This window comes from Chelonia mydas, chromosome 7, assembly GCF_015237465.2.
Source record: "Chelonia mydas isolate rCheMyd1 chromosome 7, rCheMyd1.pri.v2, whole genome shotgun sequence".
NCBI classification, from domain to species: Eukaryota; Metazoa; Chordata; order Testudines; family Cheloniidae; genus Chelonia; species Chelonia mydas.
Window position 1 is genome coordinate 90,644,184 of NC_057853.1, and position 21,935 is coordinate 90,666,118.

General features: G+C 38.7%; 1 protein-coding gene across 6 annotated transcripts in view; it reads left to right on the forward strand.

Annotated features, from left to right (window-relative positions):
* Window positions 1-21,935, forward strand: part of PCGF5 (polycomb group ring finger 5) — a 117,035-nt gene that overhangs the window by 52,003 nt on the left and 43,097 nt on the right. For all 6 annotated transcript variants that reach the window (XM_043552359.1, XM_037905809.2, XM_043552357.1 and 3 more), the window contains 2 exons: window positions 342-642; window positions 6,307-6,403. In XM_043552359.1, coding sequence (XP_043408294.1) covers window positions 531-642; window positions 6,307-6,403 — 209 coding nt within the window. In that variant the 5' untranslated portion in view covers window positions 342-530. The remainder of the gene's footprint in view (window positions 1-341; window positions 643-6,306; window positions 6,404-21,935) is intronic.

Consider the following 21,935-nt stretch of genomic DNA (forward strand, 5'->3'; position numbering starts at 1 on the left):
CTGTTTACGGGCTGTGCTTCTACGGAAGGAGGAGTTCGCCCTGTGTGTGGTTCAGTGGGACGTTCCCAGGCTCCTCCAGGGCTTACTGAAAATCTCCTAGGGTCCCGGCAGCTTAAGCGCAGCCCCTGCACCTGTCCCCCACCCACCTTCTCCCCCAGCCCTGAGTGTCACCTTGCCCTGGTCACTTTGCTAGCTCACAGTAAGCTCATGGGGGGCGGAGGCACTGGCTTAATTCTTGTCAGCAAAAAGCGCCTAGCACAGAGTCAGTGCCCCATGCGAAGGACTGTGACACTTGTCTGTTGGGACATCATCATTATGCTTCTCCTTTCAATGCCTTGCAGGTATGAAAACGCCTAGTCCAGAAAAGGAGCAGGAGTTATGAATGATGTCCCTGTGAGAGGTCTGGAATGTCCATCAAATGCCTGGAGAGGTGCAGTTGCACAGAGCAGCTCCTGTGAACCACATCACCTCCAGCTGTCAAACTCACGCCTCTGGCCTAAAGCGTTCAGCCAGCATCGCCTGCCCCACGAATGGCTACCCAGAGGAAGCACTTGGTGAAAGATTTCAATCCTCATATCACCTGTTACATCTGTAAAGGATATCTTATCAAGCCAACCACAGTAACTGAATGTCTCCATACCTGTAAGTAGTACTTTGCAAGGTATCCATCCTTCACAAGTAATGCGTCCTCCAGATATCACCACTCATTTTTTAAAAATTGTATAGCCTGAAAGATTATAAAATGTTTCAGGATGTTCAGCTTGGATATACACTGTTATCACTGAAAAATCTCACTGTGGAGTACTTTGGGCCTTAGAGTTAATTGGGGAAGAGAGAAGTCAAATATTTCAGTGGGATTTATTATGGTTCTGGTAGTATACTATACTTAAAATTACAGTATACTGTATCCAATGTACATTTCTAATAACATAAGAACATGAACTATGGGGAGGGAAGGCTCTGAACTAAGCCAAGCTCTGCCAGTTGGTGAGAAATTTTCTGTCTGCACTGAAAATGAATGGCCGAGGCATCTGCACAAGACCCCCCACCTTTGAGTTTCTGCACATGGAACTGACTACAGCTTTACAATGTATAGCCACCCATGTGGGAACCATTTCCTTTGTGGCAAGTTGAGTTGCTACTGCTGACTATCCAAGAACAGAGACTACTTCTCCCTGAGAATTCTTTGGTTTGCAGAAGAGCACTCTGGGAGATATAGCATAGGAGGAATCTGTTGCAGTGAAGCGTGTCCTGCTGATCTGTATGCCAAAAATACCTACATTCTTGTGAGGATGGAAGGCTTCCAAAACTTCTGGGGCTGTGGATTGTTTTCACTTCCCAGTTCTTTAACCCCAATCAGCCATCAGAGTTCTTCAAGCCTAAATCATACAATTCTAATAATTTAGGCTTGATGGATCACACAGGGTGCTTCCTGAATAATAAATGCTATTCGTGCAGCACAGAAGGACTACTAATGGTGTTAGTGCTGTGACTTCTCAGGGACTTGACTAATCATTTAGCTAATAAAGCCACACCCAGATGATGAAGATGTTGATGAATGGCATCTCCTCAGCCTGGATTCTCTCTTCGTTTCTCTCCCTTTAGACCAGATGTATATTATTAGCTTTTCTTGGTAGAGAAGTTGTAGATGCGGCTGCTCTGCCACTCGTAATATTTAGGTATCTGGACAATGGTCTTAGTGCAGTGTCTGTCATAAGTAACAGCTGGGAATTTTAAACCATCCTGTGCCTTCTGAATGATAGAGACAGGGAGAACTCTCTGGGGTATCTTACACACAGAGTATAGTCCTTGCAGATCAGGCTCAAAGAGCAGCATCCTCATCAAGTGAGCGTGTAATGTCTACTCAGTGAAGTTCAGGAAGGAGGGAGTACTAGCTTTACCATGATTTAAGGATGCCATTCCACACAGAAAAATTACCTGGGCCAGAATTTTCATAACTGTTTGTTGCGTATTAAATATTAATAATAATAATAATAATAAATATATATATATATCAATCTGAGTGTCTTTGACATAAATTACAAAAACAAATCTCCCTGCTGAAACTACCAGCTCATCCTACAGCATCTCCTAACAGGGCTGTACTCACATCAGAAGGCCTACAGAATTTCCCAACCCTCAACAAACAAACCTCAGTCCCTTTGGTGCCCTTCCCTCCTCTGAAGCCTAAGTAATTGTGTATGACTTGCAGTGTGTCCTGAAGGTCAGTAAACCCATCCAGTTTTGGAACAAGGTGAGTCCCTCAAGGAGAATACCCTACCACCAAGACCCCTCCATTTGTAAATAGAGGGAACTCCAATTTGAGTCTCTGCTCCTTGTAATTGTGACAGTAAGGTGGTCTCTTGAGCGTGTACTTAAATAGGCAGATAGGCACTTAATGGAGCATGTAAGTGGAAGGTAAGTGCCTAACCAATTTTCAGAAGGGTGATAAAGTGCGTGCAAGTCTGCAGTAGATTTGGGGAATAGTTGATCCTTTAATGGAATTCTACATTGTAAGTGAGTGGCTGATTAACAGTCAACTTTATTTGTGCCCTTGAACAAGTGAAGTGTTTTTAAATTATAATTTTAAGCTTGCTAACAAGGACATTGTTCTAAAAATTAGGTTATTTTTAAAGTTACTATATAAAGAGGTAAAAGTTTAGTTTAATAAAGTAGCTGATCTACAGAGAAGCTTTTCTGTGTATCACCTATCTTGTTACTTAGCTGTGGGTAAGGGAGAGATGAGTCAGAGCTGGAGAACCACATGCTATGCAGATCCTCTGGTCCTTCCATATGCCCCTTCTTGCTCCAAAGGCGTGGAGGCTGGAGTAGCCTCTGAGAACTGACTCCAGTTTGTCTTTGAGTTTTAGGCCTGCACTCCCTTGATTTGGGCTGGATTCTGAGGGAGGTTTTGCCCTATAATGAGCACTTCTATTGAAAATTTCATCTTATATAAATAGAACAGTTATTCAGTGTAAAATGCAAAATATAATGTAAAATATAAGCAAATCTCTTGTTCCAATATGAGACTTCTATTTAGTTGCAATCAGTGCTTAGATACCTTTGTGATTATCATTGAAAATCTTAGAGAGGCTCTTTCCCTTGAGCTATTTTTGACATAAAGAAACTAGAATGCTATGTAAATACAATTGTTTGCAGTCTTGTTGTAGCTGTGTTGATCCCAGGATATTCGAAACACAAGGGGGGTGAGCTAATATCTTTTATTGGACCAATTTCTGTTGTGGAAAGAGAGAAACTTTCAAGCTTACGCAGAGCTGAAGAAGAGCTCTATGTAATTTCAAAAGCTTGTCGCTTTTTCAAACAGAAGTTGATCCAATAAAAGATATTACCTCACCCACCTTGTCTTTGAAAATAAAGTATCATTCACGTTGTGTTCCTTCAGTGTTGATGTGGGTGCAGCAGCACTGACACGTATACATAACTGTTTGGCTCAGTACCAGGGTTTGAAAGTGGATCATCCGTATTAACAATTACCCTATATAAAGGGAAACTAGCGCACTATATGGCATGATTTGTATGTTAGTGAATTAAAGGTATGTCACATTGGTGCTTTTAAGCTGTGGTAAGTCACCTAGAGTGAGTCGTGAAACTTGTATAATGGTTTGCCCTAAGTGTCATGGTGCAGCCAAAAATCAAGTGTATCTGACGGTTCTCTTGCTTCACTGATATGCATGGCACACATCTCAAAATTCTGAAACCCATCTCACATTTTGTTTATTCTTTTCTCCATTGTGTTAGCTGTCGCTTTGTGTTGTACTATAAAACAAGACAGTTAAAATTGTACCATATTTGTGTATCTCATACTGTAAGTGTAAAGGTTTTTAAAAGGTGTTAAATAAATATAGTTGTCACTTAAATTCCTGCTCCGAGATTTTTTCCCCCTACTCTAGAAGTTTCAAAGTGATAGACCCAGGACAATGTGCAGAGTTTTCCATATTAGGAATAATAGAATAAGATCATGCCTGTGACAGATGAAAATATTGGTTGATGGGCCTACTCCTATAGAGGTATCAAAGTCTGTACAAAGTTTTTGAGTGCTAGAATTCGCATTTTGAGTTCTAATTTACTGACAGATATGTAAAAGTCATATATAGCTACTGGTAAACAACTCCCTAATGACAGCACAGTTGTACATAATAAAGAGCACAAGTTATTCAATATTCATTTACAAATCAGTTTTTCCTTTTTCTGATGATGACCAAGTGTTTTGGGCTGGTAACATTCAATTTTGGTCAAACTATGCCCTTTTTTTCTTTAACTTGGGGTAATGGAGGGGGAGTTCTTATCTTGACATCTGTCCTTTTTGGAGGATGAGAAGATTTTTGCTTATTCTGAGTTGCATGCAGAGGTAATTATCAGTCACTTTTATAAAACTAAATTACGAAGAGCTTAATTGCAGATCTGTAAGAAGTCATTGCGACTACTTATCTGCTTAAAGTAAAACATGTCTTTAAGTGCTTTGCTGGATCAGGGCCTTAATGTTGTTAGGTAGATTTTATAGCTCTTTTATATTTGAAGTTTAGAGTATTGATAACTTATTGCATACTGTTTTCTAAGGTAATAGTTTGTAAATATATTCATATGACACTAAAAACGATAGTACTGAAGTATTCATGTTTAAGAGGTTTAGGTATAAAAAAAGTTCATATAAGAGCAAACAAGACTAGAATATCAAGTTTGTTCTTCTGTTCTTAAGCCCTTTGAAGAATTTTTGCTCTGTAAGATCGTTTTGTTTTGTGCATGTATTTTCATACAAATGAAAATCAGGTTCAGTATTTAAACAGTCAGAAATATTAAAGTATTTTATTGTTGATTGCTGTAATGAGATCTGTGTAGTGAGTCTCTGTGGTTACTGTTTGTTGCTATTCCATATTAATACTTTATACCATGCAACCCCAGATAATGAAAGTTCATTTGTGTCCTGAGGGTTGTACTGTGCCTCCTTGATGGCATCTGCTTTCTCCTCTGCACCCTGTGTGTCACAAGCCTGAAGTGCATCGGGTGTGCCCCTGTTGCTGGACTTGCCAGCAAGAGATCCTCCTCACTTCATTAGGATTATGGGGGACCTGCAGTGCAGCCTGGCTTCTAGATCCATCCATCCTTGGGAAGCCAGCCATCACTCTTTATAATTAGGAGAGCCAGCCAGTGGGCCTTAAAGTCTGTGCCCCAGACTCAGGGAGATGTGAATGCAGACTTTAGAACTTCTTGTGCTGGCTTTCAAGATTATTAAAATGCTTGTTGTCTGAAGATTTCAGGAGTCCCTCAAAGATCCCCATATTATTAGGGTTCACTGTTTTTGTTTCAGAAGTGGTTTTAGTTCTTTGGAGAATTGTTGGAAGAAATTACAAAATAGTTTTTCAGTCCATTTATTAAAGTATTTGCAGTTCACATTTCAATTCAGGTGAAAAATAATAAATAGAAGAGAGTTAATCTGCATCCAGAACATTTTAACAAATTAATAATAGCAGACCTATTACTTCTTGCCAAATTATGTTCCATTTTTTGTCTTAATGATGCTAAAATCTGCACTTAATCATATTTGGAAGCAACCACAGTGCCATACTTTCTGATTAAAAACTATAGTAGTGTTTGGGTTAATATAAATTTATAGGCTCTTATTTTGATGTTATTTATTCCTAATGCAATATCCATGCTCCTCTGATTATTCTGATTTTAAGATTCAAGTACTGAATGTTCACCAATGCTTCTACTATCACTGTTGTTAAAGGTTATATATCTGGAGAGGAAAATAGCTCATTTCAACCCGCAGAACAATTTTTTATAATTTTCTTTTTACCCTTTTAGAAAATAGTAGATGTCAAGTTTTTCAGTCACCAACATTGCAAGGAAATCTGTATTGTAACTGATTGCAAACTTACCTTCATTTCAGATCCTCCAAAGTCATGGCTAGCTCCTGCTCTGCTGAGACTCCCCAGCATGCACTTTCTCTGAATTGCTGTGCAATGTTGTGAGGAATATAAAACAATTAAAAAAAATTGCATACTTATGAACAATACTCTCCTAACCTGTATTAGCTCAATGTTATAATATCTCAGCAGGCCACAGCTAGTCATAATTTTTGGGAACAAGAAACAGATAAGTTAATGGTGCATTGTAATCACTTGTGTTAAAGAATACCCCTCTTATCCCTGCTACCAGAAGCATTCAGCATTAGTCTGTTTTTTTTAATTGCAAGCCAAATGTGAGCAATAATATTTTCTTGATCTAAAAGTTGCACTGTAATAATGTATAATTTTATCTAAAGCACAATTTTTTCTTTTACAGTTTGTAAGACATGTATTGTTCAGCACTTTGAAGATAGCAATGATTGCCCCCGGTGTGGCAATCAGGTGCATGAGACCAATCCATTAGAAATGTTAAGGTAAGACAACATTAAACAAAATTTGATTAAATATAACGGTCTTTTTAATAACTTTATTGTTCTAAGGAAATACCATAATTTTCTTCTTCTTTTTTATTTTTAATTTATTCAAATGCTGCTTCCTATGTGTATGCTCTAGGCCCCCTTTATATTACTTGAATATAAAACTAAATGAATACCCAGCATAACCCACCAGCAGCAAACTGGTCAACTAAAAAGTTTCAATTTCCCCTCCTTTAAATTACTCCCGGTCTTCAAATACATAGAAAGAAAGGTGACCATTGTAGTTTGACTAACCTCCATTTAGAATAAATTCACTTAAAAGGAGAAAGCACTTTAAAAATACCTCTGAGATCTACATTAAATATTATACGCTTATTTTGCACCTGGGAAAGGAGCAGTGGCACAAACTCTATATATTCCCTAGAAAGTGCTTCCAAAACTGCCAGTTCCCCTTCTAGGCCTCTTCTTTTAATATGATTTTTTAAAATTTGCTGTTACTATATTTTAATGGTCTGTCGTTTTGCCCATTGCTCTGTAGCCTAATGTTTATATTTAAATTTACTGTTGTTTCTAGTATGGCCTTTCAATATATTGTTCATTCATAATTCAAACATTCCAGAATGCACTTGTACAGTTGCTGGGTACCATTTCAAACCCGATCTCTAATAAGTCCCTTTTCCAGAATTGCCTCACCAAGAATTGCATACAATAAGCTTACATATGTAGATGATTGCTTGATCTAGGCCTGTAAATTGATTGGCATTAAAATTTATATACCCCTATGCCCGTCTGGATGCAAGCATCCTTAAAGTCTAGCATTAAATATCCATAATATACTTCGATTTATTCAAGACATTAGCCAGAAGCTAGACAGAAATCCCCTCTTTAGCAGACAAGAGAACAGTAGACATGGTGTTTTCCATCCCTAAAGGAACCCAGTTTGATGCTATATGAAATAGAAACAACAGAATTAGCAAATTACTATGTCACATTCCCAATGGCATGTTTCTTGATTTCTCTCTGTCATATTTATAAGTTGCCTGTCGCCTTGATTTCAACATAAGATTTCCTCAGAAGAATTCAAAGTTTCAAGAAAAACAATTGTTTAACAGAGTTTTGAATTGTCATGATGTGAAAATATATTTCATGCAGTTAAAGGCATAAACCTCCAATACCTAAATTCTCTGTCCTATCTGCCTTGTTGAGCAGCTTTTCCTTGATCCAGTTTAGACTAACAAGGCTACCTCTAGAAAATGTTCACCCTTAAGTACATAACTAATTTCCCACAGTGCAAAGTACTTACTCTAGAGAGAAACAAATGTATATGAAATATGGAATCCCATAGGCTGAAAGGCCAAAACAGTTCACCGCTATAATCCTCATGGAGAGAATGGGATATCTATTACTTTTTTAAAACACATTTTATTTTTTGCACCAGCCTTAGCGCTGTCCCCCATTTCCTGTGTCTTTCCTTCCTTTTCTGTCTCTGATAGTGTCGCCAATATACTGGCAACTGCAGAAATTAACAGGAGCTACATACACTCCAGAACAGTTTTTCCAGTGTCCCTCTGTGTCAGCCCAGGTATATAATGGAGTATAAGTTCTCCTACCAGCCGATGAAGTTGGAGAAAAGCAAAATTCTGGTGACAACACTCCTGCTATAGAGGGCTCTGGCTGTGTCTGTTTGTCTGCAGCCCATGATGATAGTTCTTTCCTTCTTAGCCTAGCCATCTTTTTCTGTATGTGTATACTTTTCTTTTCTCTCTCTTACCTCTCTGTCAGGATTAGATTGTTTAGTGAAGGGCGCTTTGAAATGACACTAGAAGAAATTGTTCCATTCTTCTCGGCACTGATAAGGCCTCAGCTGGAGTACTGTGTCCAGTTCAGGGCACCACACGTTGAGAAAGATGTGGACAAATTGGAGAAAGTCTAGAAAAGAGCAACAAAAATTATCAAAAGTCTAGAAAACATGGAAAGATTGAAAACAATGGATTTGTTTCTTCTAGAGAAGAGAAGATTGAGGTGAGGGGGGGTTTCATGGTAACTATGGTCAAGTACATAAAAAGTTGTTATACAGAGGGTGATATCCTTATCTCCTGAGGGTTGGACAATAAGAAATGAACTTAAATTGTAACAAGGGAGATTTAGTTTAGACATTAGGAAAAATGTCCTAATGGTAAGGGTAGTTAAGCACTGGAACAAATTGCCTGGAGAGTTTGTGGAATCTCCGTCATCAGAGGTTTTTAAGAACAGGTTAGACAAACTCCTGTCAGGGATGGTCTAGATAATACTTAGACCTGTCTCAGTGCAGGGAACTGCGCTTGATGACATATCCAGGTCCAGTCTACGTAATTCTATGAGTTCTGAAGGGAACTTTTAAGGTGAAAATTAGTACCCATTTGCTCAGTCATTAAAATATGTTCATCATGGAAGGAGCCTTGGCCTTGCCAGAAAGAGAATAAGAACTGCCTACACAATGTTTATTGCATGGTGGTTCTCCTGAGGATGGCTGTTCCAACACTTTTTGTCCATGTTCCGCAGAGATAGTTACAGCTCCAGCCTTGGATGACTCTGTAGATTTGGGTGACCAACTCTTCTCCCTGATGATTACTTAGTAGGCCAAAAGATAATTGGGAGAAATGCAGTTTCTCCCATATATTGTCCTTATATGAAATATATCAGCCTTCATGGCCATGGCCTCTGTCCTAGTCTCATGACAGCTCACAGTTGACCCAAAGGAGAAAGAAACCTCAGTCTCAGAGTTTTTCTCAGCAGCGGATTAGCATCCCTTTGTGGATACCATTGTTACGGAGAAAGCTATGAAAACTAATAATCCTGAAGGGAAAAAATTCCTATGGGGGTGAGTTGGACATCTTCAATGTCAAAATGTTTTAAAAAGAAAATATATTTATGCCAATTAAACAGGTGAGCTGCATTATTAATCTACAAGAGAACTCCTTGAAGTCGAAGAAGAGAGCTTCAGTTATTGCTAGCCAATGGAATATGTTTATCCACAACATTTTTGACAGAGGATGAACTATAATGGAAAACCCCCCACTATTCCATATGCTCTTAGACAACTTTTAAGTGGCTCCAAGAATGTATCTAATTTCAGTTCTTGTAGCATCTAAAGGTATGTGTACATTGCGTCTGCGAGCAAGCCTCTCAGCATGGGTAAATAGACTTAGATTTGCGGGGCTCGAGCTTGTATGCTAACAATAGCATTGTGGACATTGTGGCTCGGGCAGTAGCTTGAAGACCACCCAACCCCTTGGGTGTAAGCTTAGGTGGCTAGCCCAAGTCTCTGCCAGCACTGCAATGTCCACATTGCTATTTTTATTGTGTTAGCTCAAGCCCAGGTAGCACAAGTCTGTCTGCCTGGGCTGGGAAGTTCACTCCCAGCTGCAGTATAGATGCACTGTAAAGTAGAATCCAGCATCTAGAAGTGCATAGAAATACCACTTTCCTAGTTAACTGGAAGGGAGGGTCCAAAGGTTTCAATGGGCTGGAAATCAGAGAGAGAGCACCTGAGAGAGTTCATGATTTTTGCAGTTTCTGTGCAGCTTGTGATCTGTTTGGCCTACAAAATCCTGCCATTAGTAATGTGGTATAGATCTGGTAAATTGATATAGCAGAAAGAAAACACCAGTACAGTAGAGTCTGCAAGGGTTTTTCCTCCAGGGGTGATAGATATAGATATAAATATATTTTAGATATTGACATTAGGGCTGTCAAGTGATTAATTAATCACGATTAATCACTCTTTTAAACAATAATAGAATACCATTTATTTAAATATTTTTGGATGTTTTTCTACATTTTCAAATATATCTATTTCAGTTACAACACAGAATACAAAGTGAACAGTGCTCACTTTATATTTATTTTTTATTACAAATATTTGCACTGTAAAAAACAAGAGAAACAGTATTTTTCAATTCACCTAATGCAAGTACTGTAGTGCAATCTCTTTATTATTAAAGTTGAACTTACAAATGTAGAATTATGTACAAAAAGATAACTGCCTTCAAAAATAAAACAATGTAAAACTTTAGAGCCTACAAGTCCACTCGGTCCTACTTCAGCCAATCTCTCAGACAAACAAGTTTGGTTACATTTTCAGGAGATAATGCTGCCAGCTTCTTGTTTACAACGTCACCTGAAAGTGAGAACAGGCATTCGCATGGCACTGTTGTAACCAGCATCACAAGATATTTATGTGCCAGATGCGCTAAAGATTCATATGTCCCTTCGTGCTCAACCACCATTCCAGAGGGCATGCATCCATGTTGATGACGGGTTCTGCTTGATAATGATCCAAAGCAGAGCAGACTGATGCATGTTCATTTTCATCATCTGAGTCAGATGCCACCAGCAGAAGGATGGATTTTCTTTTTTGGTGGTTCAGATTCTGTAGTTTCCACAACGGAGTGTTGCTCTTTTGAGACTTCTGAAAGCATGCTCCACACCTCGTCCCTCTCAGATTTTGGAAGGCACTTTGGATTCTTAAACCTTGGGTTGAGTGGTGTAGCTATTTTTTAGAAATCTCACACTGGTACCTTCTTTGCGTTTTGTCAGATCTGCAGTGACAGTGTTCGTAAATCAAACGTGCTGGGTCATCATCCAAGACTACTATAACATGAAATACATGGCGAATGCAGGTAAAACAGAATGAGAGACATACAGTTCTCTCCCAAGGAGTTCAGTCACAAATTTAATTAACGCATATCACCAGCATGGAAGCATGTTCTCCGGAATGGTGGCTGAAGCATGAAGGGGCATACGAATGTTTAGCGTATCTGGTACACAAATACCTTGCAACAGCTACAAAAGTGCCATGGGAACTCCTGTTCTCACTTTCAGGTGACGTTGTAAATAAGAAGCAGGCAGCAGTATCTCCTGTAAATGTAAACAAACTTGTTTGTCTTAGCGATTCGCTGAACAAGAAGTAGGACTGACTGTACTTGTAGGTTCTAAAGTTTTATATTGTTTTGTTTTTGAGTACAATTATGTAACAAAATGAACATTTGTAAATTACACTTTCACAATAGAGATTGCACTACAGTACTTCCATGAGGTGAATTGAAAAATACTATTTCTTTTGTTTATCATTTTTACAGTGTAAATATTTGTAATAAAACTATATAAAGTGAGTACTGTACACTTTGTATTTTGTGTTATAATAGAAATCAATATATTTGAAAATGTAGCAACACATCCAAAAATATTTAATAAATTTAAATTGGTATACTATTGTTTAACAGTGTGATTAATCGTGATTAATTTTTTTAATTGCAGTTAATTTTTTTGTGTTAATCACGTGAGTTAACTGCGTTTAATCAAGTTAATCAACTGCCCTTCTATATATTCAGAAATTAAATCAATTGAGCCTCTGAAAATTTTTCATCCAAAAATGTTTCGGTACAAAATGGCTTTTTGAAGAAAATGGAATTTTTTGTTTCCTTAAAAAGTTACAGTGAAATGAATCAAAGTGAAAATTGTTTTGTATTGAATCAAAAAAATTTTCAATATGTTTCCCCCCCTTTTCCAGTGGGAGAGATGAGGATGGGAACAACAATAATCCCTTTGATAACTGAAACAAAATGATGATTCAAATAAAGACAATTTTAATTTCACTGAAGCATTTCAGTGAAAATTTTTGAACAAAGTGAAAATATTTTAATTTGGTTGAAAATTCACAGAAAATACTTGTTTCTTTTTAACTATCCCCCCAAACTGAGTTGACACAGGCAAAAAAAAGTTAACAGATGACAACCTAGAGTTCAACTCAGTTCTGTTCAACTCAGTTCTTGGGTATGGAGCCCTGTCTTTCCATAGGCATTCTTCCCTCTGTGTCCCTCAAGCAGTTATTTTATGGTTCTTCCCAGAGTACATGTGCCAAGAGGAGGGTGAAGTTGAACTGAGGTTAATCCCTTGTTCACTAAGGACCAGATACTGCCCCAGCAACCTGTCACTGCTGTCTACAATACTGATTTCCAAGGCAGACTGATGAGCACTTTTTCTCCTAGGTAGAGACTTTTGAGATTTTTCTCTGCAATGGCATAATAACATAAGAACGACTATACTGGATCAGATCAATGGTCCATCTAGCCCAGTATCCTGTCTTCTGACAGTGTCCAATGCCAAGTGCTTCAGAGGGAATGAACAGAACAGGTATTCATCAAGTGATCCACCCCCTGTCACCTATTCACAGCTTCTGGCAAACAGAGGCTAAGGAAATTTCAGAGCATCATTTTGCATCCCTGTCCATCCTGGCTAATAACCATTGATGGACCTGTCCTCCATGAATTTATCTAGTTCTTTTTCGAACCCTGTTATAGTCTTGGCCTTCAGAACATTTTCTGGCAAAGAGTTCAACAGGTTGAATGTGCATTGTGTGAAGGAATACTTCCTTTTGTTCGTTTTAAACCTGCTGCCTGTTAATTTCATTGGGTGATCCCTAGTCCTTGTGTTATGAAGAGTAAATAACACTTTCTTACTTACTTTCGCCACACCAGTCATGATTTTATAGATCTCTGTCATATCCCCCCTTAGTCGTCTTTTTTCCAAGCTGAAAAGTCCCAGTCTTATTAATCTCTCATCTGGAAGCTGTTCCATAGTCCTAATCATTTTTGTTTCCCTTTTCTGTACCTTTTCCAATTCCAGTATATCTTTTCTGAGATGGGGCAACGAGATCTGCACACAGCATTCAAGATCTGAGCATACCAGGGATTTATATAGAGGCAATATGATATTTTCTGTCTTGTTATCTATCCCTTTCCTACTGATTCCCAACGTTCTATTAGCTTTTTTAACTGCTGCTGCATACTGTGTGAATGTTTTCAGAGAACTATCCACAATGATACCACTCAAGAAAGAGATACTGAAAACAGTTAATTTAAATCCCATCATTTTATATGTACTGTTGGGATTATGTTTTCCAGTGTGCATTACTGTGCATTTATTAACACTGAAATTTCATCTGTTATAGTATCAAGACTTCCATCTTTGTTGTGGATGCCCTAGTTTGACAAGCCTTAAGGCTACAAACCTGATGGGCAAAAATCACTTTGGTAGTTTTGACCGACAAGAGACACTCAAATTTTAAATTGTTAAAGAAGAATCTGAAAGTTGCCTTCCCCCTTGGGTCAGCCCTTTTTACCAAAGGGTTAGCAGATTTGGGGATGCAGTGTCCTGACAGCTTTTCACCTCCTCCAAGGCCTTCAAATGTGCCCAGTTGTGCACACAAGTGTTTTACTTTCTGGGTTTTTCATAGGCACCTACTCTGCAGTTTCTTGCTGACTAGAGTAAAGATGTATTAGGGATAAGTAATTTTGTTGCTCCGTATTCCTCTATACCACACAGTATATAACCCACAATTTTTGTGGTGCTGTTTGAGTTAGGGTTGAGTTTTTCTTTGAATAATTTTGCATGTAGTTCCTTTACATTGGTAGGGTTTGTATTGTTCAGGTAACTTCTATCTAAAGTAAATTGGGCAGACAGGCAGACTACTGTATAGAGGGAGTGATATCACAGGAGCTAGTTTGGTGGGTTTGGTTTGCTATTCTTTCTCTCTGCTGAAAAGAGGACATTTAACCATTGTCTGGGCTTTCAGAGGGAACTGAAGAAACCAAATTAACAGATAAGAAATTAACTATTCTCTGTGGTACAGTTTGCATGGTGAAACTGACTATAATTGATCTAATATTACCTGGGAAAAGCTGTAATAGGTATCTGACTTGTGCTTAAAAAGGTAGTTTAATGTTAATGGTAATTTTTGAGGATGCATGATGGACTACCTACCATCTCTTTGTGCCCAGCAACTATCTCTTGCTTTCTGTAAGGGTAAAAAAAATAACCCCCAACCTTTTACACCGGTAATGTAGTCTGAGTTTTTCCTACTTTGTAACAGATATTCTACCAGGAGAGCTTATGATTAAAAGTGAAGAAAATATCCATATGGTGTCAATATAAGAGCAAATATTCAGGTCTTAATTACATCAGAGTTGTTTATTTGTTTATTCCCTGTGGGTTTATGGTTAGGTGTTTGTATGTAGAGCAGTTCATGGGAGAATGACATATTTAAATTGTATACAAAAAAGACAGGGTGATATTCAGCTGCATCTGACCAGTGTGGTTAATGAATATCTCATAAAATGTCATTCTGAGCTTTTGGGGAGGTTAGGCATGAAAGGACCTCTCTCTCTTTATATATACTATATTTAAATGTTATAGGTATTCATATTGCTTCCCCTCACAATAGTGCCTGAGTGACTCTGGTGCACTGTGTTTGTCCTCTCAGAAGATGGTGTGTAGCACAAACAATGCTACTTATGTGCTGAAAACAAAAATATAGTAGAAATATTTCTATGTTGATGTGAGAATTTCACTTAATCTGAAAAATACATTTCTGAACTATGTAAATAATTTTGTGCTCTAGACAGAAAATATTAAGGTGAGAAAAAAACTAAGACCACAAGCTAGAACTGCAGAAACAGCAATATTCTGTGGGAAGTTTCCTTAAACCCAGGTACCCTAAAAGGGGTTTATTTGACAAGAACCTTCATAAAACAAGTAGTTTGCTAGTTACAATTTATAAAAAACAGTTTTAAAGATATGTTAAACTCAAAGTAATCAGAAGAGCAAATGAGCAGAAATATCAAACTGAGTCTTCTGATGTTGACTATATGGCTTGCTGTATATATTTTACACAATGAGTTTTCAGAGAGCCTATCCTTATCATTGCTTGAGAACAGAATAATATTTTATGTGCAATGGCATTAAACACTGTATGAAGTTTTAACTAGAAACGAATTGCACTGTAGTTTATTATGCTTGAAACTTCTCAGGGATATATGAGTGAACTGTGTTATTACATGTTTGAACCAGTTAGATTTTTGAAATATAGGTACTATATCATTATAAACTAACTTCTGAGTAATTGCCATAAGTGTTAATTTTTTAAAAATATATCTTTCAGTTACTAGTGTTCAGGGCCTGTTTAAATTGCAAAGTTAACTGTGAAATTCTATGTCAATCTTGAAAATGGAGATTCAGTTTCTGAGGGATGTTACATTGTTAAAATCACTTTGGGCCCTGTCCTGCATTCCCTGTCTAACAAGAATTATGTATGCACCAAAAATCATTGGGGGCTTTGGGTGCACAAAGAAGGTAGGATCACACTCTTTTGATATCCTGCTCTAGGGACACCAGTGAACCTGAATGAGTTTTAAGTTTGCCTTGTGATACACAATTAGTAGTGGAGAATTGCTTTGCTCATGTAATTCATCCTGTCTTTTAAAAATAAAAATGTCAGGGTTCAGTCTAAAGCTGGTATTTACATTTGATTGTTTATACTCTTCTGTACCTTTGGGGTTTTTTTGATGCAGGGAAAGGTGACTATAGTTAATCTCTGAAAATACTTGCTTCAACTTTTATAGGAACTATTATGTTAAATAACAGAAAGGATTGACTTTGGAATTATCTAACGTAGTTGTTCAGGTTTCATTTTGGAATTGGTTTGGTGTAGAATGAAAGACATTTCCTTGCAGTTTTGAAAACCTTAGGATGATGGGACTACTCTGAAAGGCACACCTGAAAGTGACAAATACTTTCAATTTTTTTTTTATTCCCTATAGTTTGTAGTCAGAACCTAACATTACTTTTTCTGCCATTTTTTGATTTATTACTTCAGACATATATTGATTTGTGTAATATTTATGCTTCTTAGAGAGCAAATGTGAAAATGACTCTGGTTTGTTTCCTTATTGAAAGAAAACATTAATTGTAGACCATGAAACCAGTACTCAGTGCTATTTTCCATCTTTGGCACCCAAGTTAGAAGACAAAATAAAAGCCAACAGATGGGGAGTTCCATTCTGTAAACGAAAAGGATGGAGGAGGTTTTTTCGGGGTTTGTTTGCCCTTCTGGGGAATTAGGAGCTGTTTTGTTGGGGAAGGGGGCGGTGTTGTAGTAGTAAGAGGAGGAGTCAGATGGAGCTACTTTAGGATATGGAGTTGGTTCTAGGTAGCCTATGTACATTCCCACTTGTGTGATATGCCCTTACCCCAGCACCACTAAGCTTTGGGAACCTTATACAAAACAGTGCCCCTTAGCTGCACTGGACATTCAGAGCTGAGGCTGTAAAAGGACCTCAGTGCACCTGGGCCAGGCTGGCAGGCTCATTGGGGTAACTATCAGAGCAGGAGTGCTCCAGTGTCCTGGGATTCTTGTTCTCCCTCTAGCTCTATGAGTGTTGCTCTCTTAGCTTCCCTGGCATGTTGGGACAGCCCATTTTAGATGGTAGAGTCTCATTTCAGTTCTGGCACGAAGTTGAGAAATGATTAGTAAGTGATTTGTAAAAGTGCCTAGAATATGAAAAATGCCATAGCAGGGTTTTCTTCACAATGTGACACAATAGTCCAGGACTAAAGTTCAAAAACTAGTATAGGTGTCTCATACCAAAATGCTTTGGTGACCGATCTAATTTGACCTTTTTTTAATTAGACATGCTGTCTGTAAAGAGAGAATCTGGAATTCTCATATATTTACTACAGGAAGATAATTATCTGTAGAAATCACCTTTATCCATTCCCCAACTATAAGATCACCTCTCTCCTCTTCCTTAACTTTTCACCCCTCATAGGAAAAGGTAGTGAACAAGCATGCAGTCTATGGGAGGATTACATTATAAATAATATATTTATAATAAATAAATTTTGACTGAAATTTGGCATGCATGTCTCAGTCAGAGAATAAGGTTGTGTACCTTAGTTTCTTTTTCTGTGAAATTTGAAAAAGGTATTTTATTGTACGGTTGAAGAATGGATAAAACGGAATCTGTTTGAGTCAAAATCATTTTGTGGAAGAAAGGTAACAGAGGCTACGGTGGGCTAGTGCTTGGGACTACAAGACCCCCAGGATCCGATTTGGATATAGATGGAGACCTCTTTAATATTTTTAATGAAATAAATACTACTGGGAATTGTGTGATTAGGGGAGACTTTAATTTCCCAGATATAGTTTGGAGAATGAGTGCTACTAATAATGGTATGGCTCAGATATTCCTGGATGTGATATCTAATAGATTTCTTCACCAAATAGTCACCGAACCAACAAGAGGTGATGCCACTTTAGATTTAGTATTGGTAGCAAGGACCTCATAGAAGAACTGGTTGTAGAAGACAACCTTGATAGAGTGATTATGATCTAATTTAATTTAAGATAAATTAAAGATAGATAAATGAAAATAGGTCTGCAACTAGGATCTTTGATTTCAAAAGGGCAAACTTTAAAAAATTTAAGGGAAGTAGTTGGGGAAGAGGACTGGACTGAAAACTCAATGATCTGAATGTAGAAGAGGCTTGGAATTACTTTAACTCAAAGTTGCAGGAACTATCTGAAGCCTGTACCCGAAGCAAGGAGAAAAAATTTGTGGGGAAGGGTTGAAGACCAAACTGGATGAACAAGCATCTTAAGCAGGTTATTAAGAGAAAGCAGAAAGCCTACAAGGAATGGAAGATAGGATGGATCTTGGAGGTCAGAAAGTGTAGGGGGAAAGTGAGAACTGCCACAAGCCAAGCAGAGCTGGACCTTGTAAAGGGAATTAAAACCAATAGTAAAAGGTTCTTTAGCCACATAAATTAAAAAAAAAGCAAGGAAAGAAGTGAGCTAAACACTGAAGATGGGGTGCAGATTAATGATAGTCTAGGCGTGGCCCAACACCTAAACCAATGCTTTGCCTCAGTTTTTAATAAGGGTAATGAGATTAGAGGTAGTGGCAGGGCGGCTAATGGAGACGAGGATATGGAAGTAGAAATTACCACATCCAAGGTAGAAGTCAAACTCAAACAGCTTAATGGGACCTAATCGAGGAGCCCAGATAATCTCCAGCCAAGAATATTAAACACACACAAAATTGCAAGCACAGTAGCAGGGATTTTTAATGACTTTGTAAATTTGGGGATTGTATCCTATGACTAGAGAATTGTTAATATAGTACCTATTTTTAAGAGAGAGGGAAAAAATGATCTAGGATACTATAAGCCTGTTCGTTTGACTTCAATTATATACAAGGTCTTGGAACAAATTTTGAAAGAGAAAGTAGTTGAAGGCATAGAGGTAAACAGTAATTAGGATAAAATGCAACATGGTTTACAAAGGTAGATTGTGCCAGACCAACCTGATCTTTTTCTTTGAGAAGATAACTGATTTTTTAGATAAAGGAAATGCAGCAGCTCTAATCTACCTGGATTTCATACAGTTCCACATGGTTAATATGGAGAAGATGGGGCTTACTGCAAGAATTGAAAGGTGGGTAAGAAACTGCGTAAAGGGGAGACTACAATGGGTTATACTGAAAGTTGAACTGTCAGACTGGAGGGAGGTTACTAGTGGGGTTTCTTAGGGATCAGTCTTGGGACCAATTTATTTAACATTTTCATTAATGACACAGAATGACTCAATTTGGCACAGAACGTGGGAGTGTGCAAATAAATTTGCAGATGACACAACGTTGGAAACTATCGGCAATACAGAGGAAGACTGGAATATCAGACAAGAAGAAGTGGATGACGTAGTAATAGAAGTGGAGTAATAGAAACTGAATGAAATTTAATAGTGTAAAGTGAAAAGTCATGCACTTAGGGACTAACAAAAATCATTTTTGCTATCAGCTGGGGACATATCATTTCGAAGTGGCAAAGGAAGAGAGAGACCTGGGTGTTTTGATCTATCACAGGATGACTATGAGCCACCAATGTAATGCGGCCATGAAAAAGGCTAATGCAATCATAGGATGCCTCAGACGAGGTATTTTCAGTCAAGATAGGGAAGTGTTGTTATTACCATTGTACAAGGCACTGGTGAGACCTGATTTGGAATACTACACGCAGTTCTGGTGTCTCATGTTTACGAAAGATGAATTCAAACTGGAACAGGTTCAGAGAATGGCTACTAGGATGATCAGAGAAATGGAGAACCTTCCTTATGAGAGGAGACTTAAGGAGCTTGGCTTGTTTAACCTAACCAAACGAAGGCTGAGAGGAGATACGATTGCTCTTTATAAATACATCAGAGGGATAAACAGCAGGAAGGGGGAGGAGTTTTTTAAGTTAATGGCCAATGTTGGCACAAGAACAAATGGATGTAAACTGGCCATCAACAAGCTTAGGTTCATAATTAGTGAAGGTTTCTAAGCATTAGAGGACTGATCAGGAATAGCCTTCCAGTGGAGGGAAGTGGGGGCAAAAAACCTAACTGTTTTCAAGACTGAGCTTGATAAGTTTATGGTGGGGATGGTATGACATTCCAGGGTGCCATCCAGACCTGTGAGGGCCTTTCTCATCCTTGCCCTGCACCCTAGGATGTCTCACAATGCTTTGCTCCTGTAGCTCCCACCTGGGCTACTCTCAAACAGCCTGCCAGCCACACATCAGTCACATTCTGGTGTCCACTTCCAGGTGGCCCCAGCATTCTCACAGTCCTGAATTTCCCCCAAAAACATGTGTTCTGCACTGTCCAGCGCTCTTCTGGACCAGAATCTCATGCCAGGATCTACTCCCAAAGTCCAAAGGCTGTTCCTTTTGTCGTCTAAGGTGAGAGAGAGAGATGGATAGGGAGAGATATCTTGGGGTGTTTTTGCCCCTCACTTTATAGTTCAGTCCCTAAAGTTCATTGCTACTGTTGGAGTCTTGTGGTGAAAGAGGTTTCATTCTATTGTTTGCTAAGATACAGATCTGTTCATACAGTAACTCCTTGCTTAACGTTGTAGGTATGTTCTTGAAAAATGCAACTTTAAGCAAAACGATGTTTAGCGAATCCAATTTCTCCATAAGAATTAATGTAAATACAGGGGGTTAGGTTCCAGGGAAATTTTTTTCATCAGAGAAAAAACTATATATTTATATATACACACACAGTATAAGTTTTAAACAAACAATTTAATACTGTACACAGCAATGATGATTGTGAAACTTGGTTGAGGTGGTGAAGTTAGAGTGTGGAAGAGGGTGGGATATTTCCCAGGGAATGTCTTACTGCTAAATGATGAACTAGCATTCGGCTGAGCCCTCAAGGGTTAACACATTGTTATTGTAGCCTCACACTCTACAAGGCAGCACGAATGGAGGGAGAGGAGACAGCATGGCAGACAGAGAGACATATCCTGTGTGAGAGAGAGATGCGCATTGCCCCTTTAAGTATGCTGACACCACTCTAAGTACATTGCCTTTTTAAGTAGATCAGCAAGTTGAGACAGTAGCTGCGACCAGCAAGCTCCCTCCGTCCAGAGCCCTGTCGTGTCTCCACCCTGCTCTATATGGAGAAGGGGTAAGTGGGGGGCAGGAGCAGGGGGGTGGGGGCCACCCTGAAATTAGTGAAGGTTACTACTGACACACCCACCCTGACACACACACACACACCCCCGCACAGCAAGCAGGAGGCTCCCAGGAGCAGCACATGGCAGTGCGGGGAGGGACAACTAAACTGCCAGCAATTGATAGCCTGCTGGGCAGCTGCCGCACAGGGAACTTAGGGGAGTGGGGAGCTGATAGGGGGGCTGCCCGTCCACCTGGGTTCCAAGCCCCTACCAGCTAGCTCCAATGGGCTGCTCTTCCTGCCAGCAGTGGACAATGCAGGTGGCTGCCAAACAACATTATAAGGGAGCATTGCAGAACTTTAAACAAGCATGTTCCCTGATTGATCAGCAACATAAGAACGAAACAGCATTAACCGAGACGACTTTAAGTGAGAAGTTGCTGTGCTTGCTCCTCTTCCTTGCCAAAAAATGGCCACTTGATAGATGATTGCCTATCTACTTTTATGATATCTGGTTAAAGGTGTCATCTTGTCCTTTGTCTTTGAGAAACTGGTTTACCCAGACTTGTCTGGTAAACACATTTCAGACCTAATTTAGCTGTTTATAACTTTATATATAAATAATCATGATATTATTGACCATTGAGTTATTCGTTTTCAAATGATACTTTACAATGCATATTTTGTACAAAGATTATTATAGTAGCATGTGGTATGTGAATACCATTATAGATGGTATGATGAGATTGCCTACACTGGCATATGGTCCATCTGTGACTGCTAGTGGCAAATATCTCCAACTGCTGGACATGGGACACTACATGGGGAGGATTCAGAGTTACTACAATGAAATTCCTTCCCAGGTGTCTGGCTGGTGGGTCTTGCCATCATGCTTGGGGTCTAACTGATCATCATATTTGGGGGCAGGAAGGAATTTTCCCTCCAGGTCAGATTGGCAGATTGCCTTCCTCAGCAGCATGGGGCACAGGTCACTTGCTGGTTTAAACTAGAGTAAATAGTGGATTCTCTGTAACTTGAAGTCTTTAGTCAGTAATACTCATACCTCCATGTTTCAGGAGTCAAATTAGAGATCAACAATACCCAAAAGAGTCACAGTAGTGTTAATTCATTTTTTTTTAAATTATTTATTTAAATTTATTTTTACACACACACACACAGCAAAATGACTGACCTAGTATTATTATTTTATCA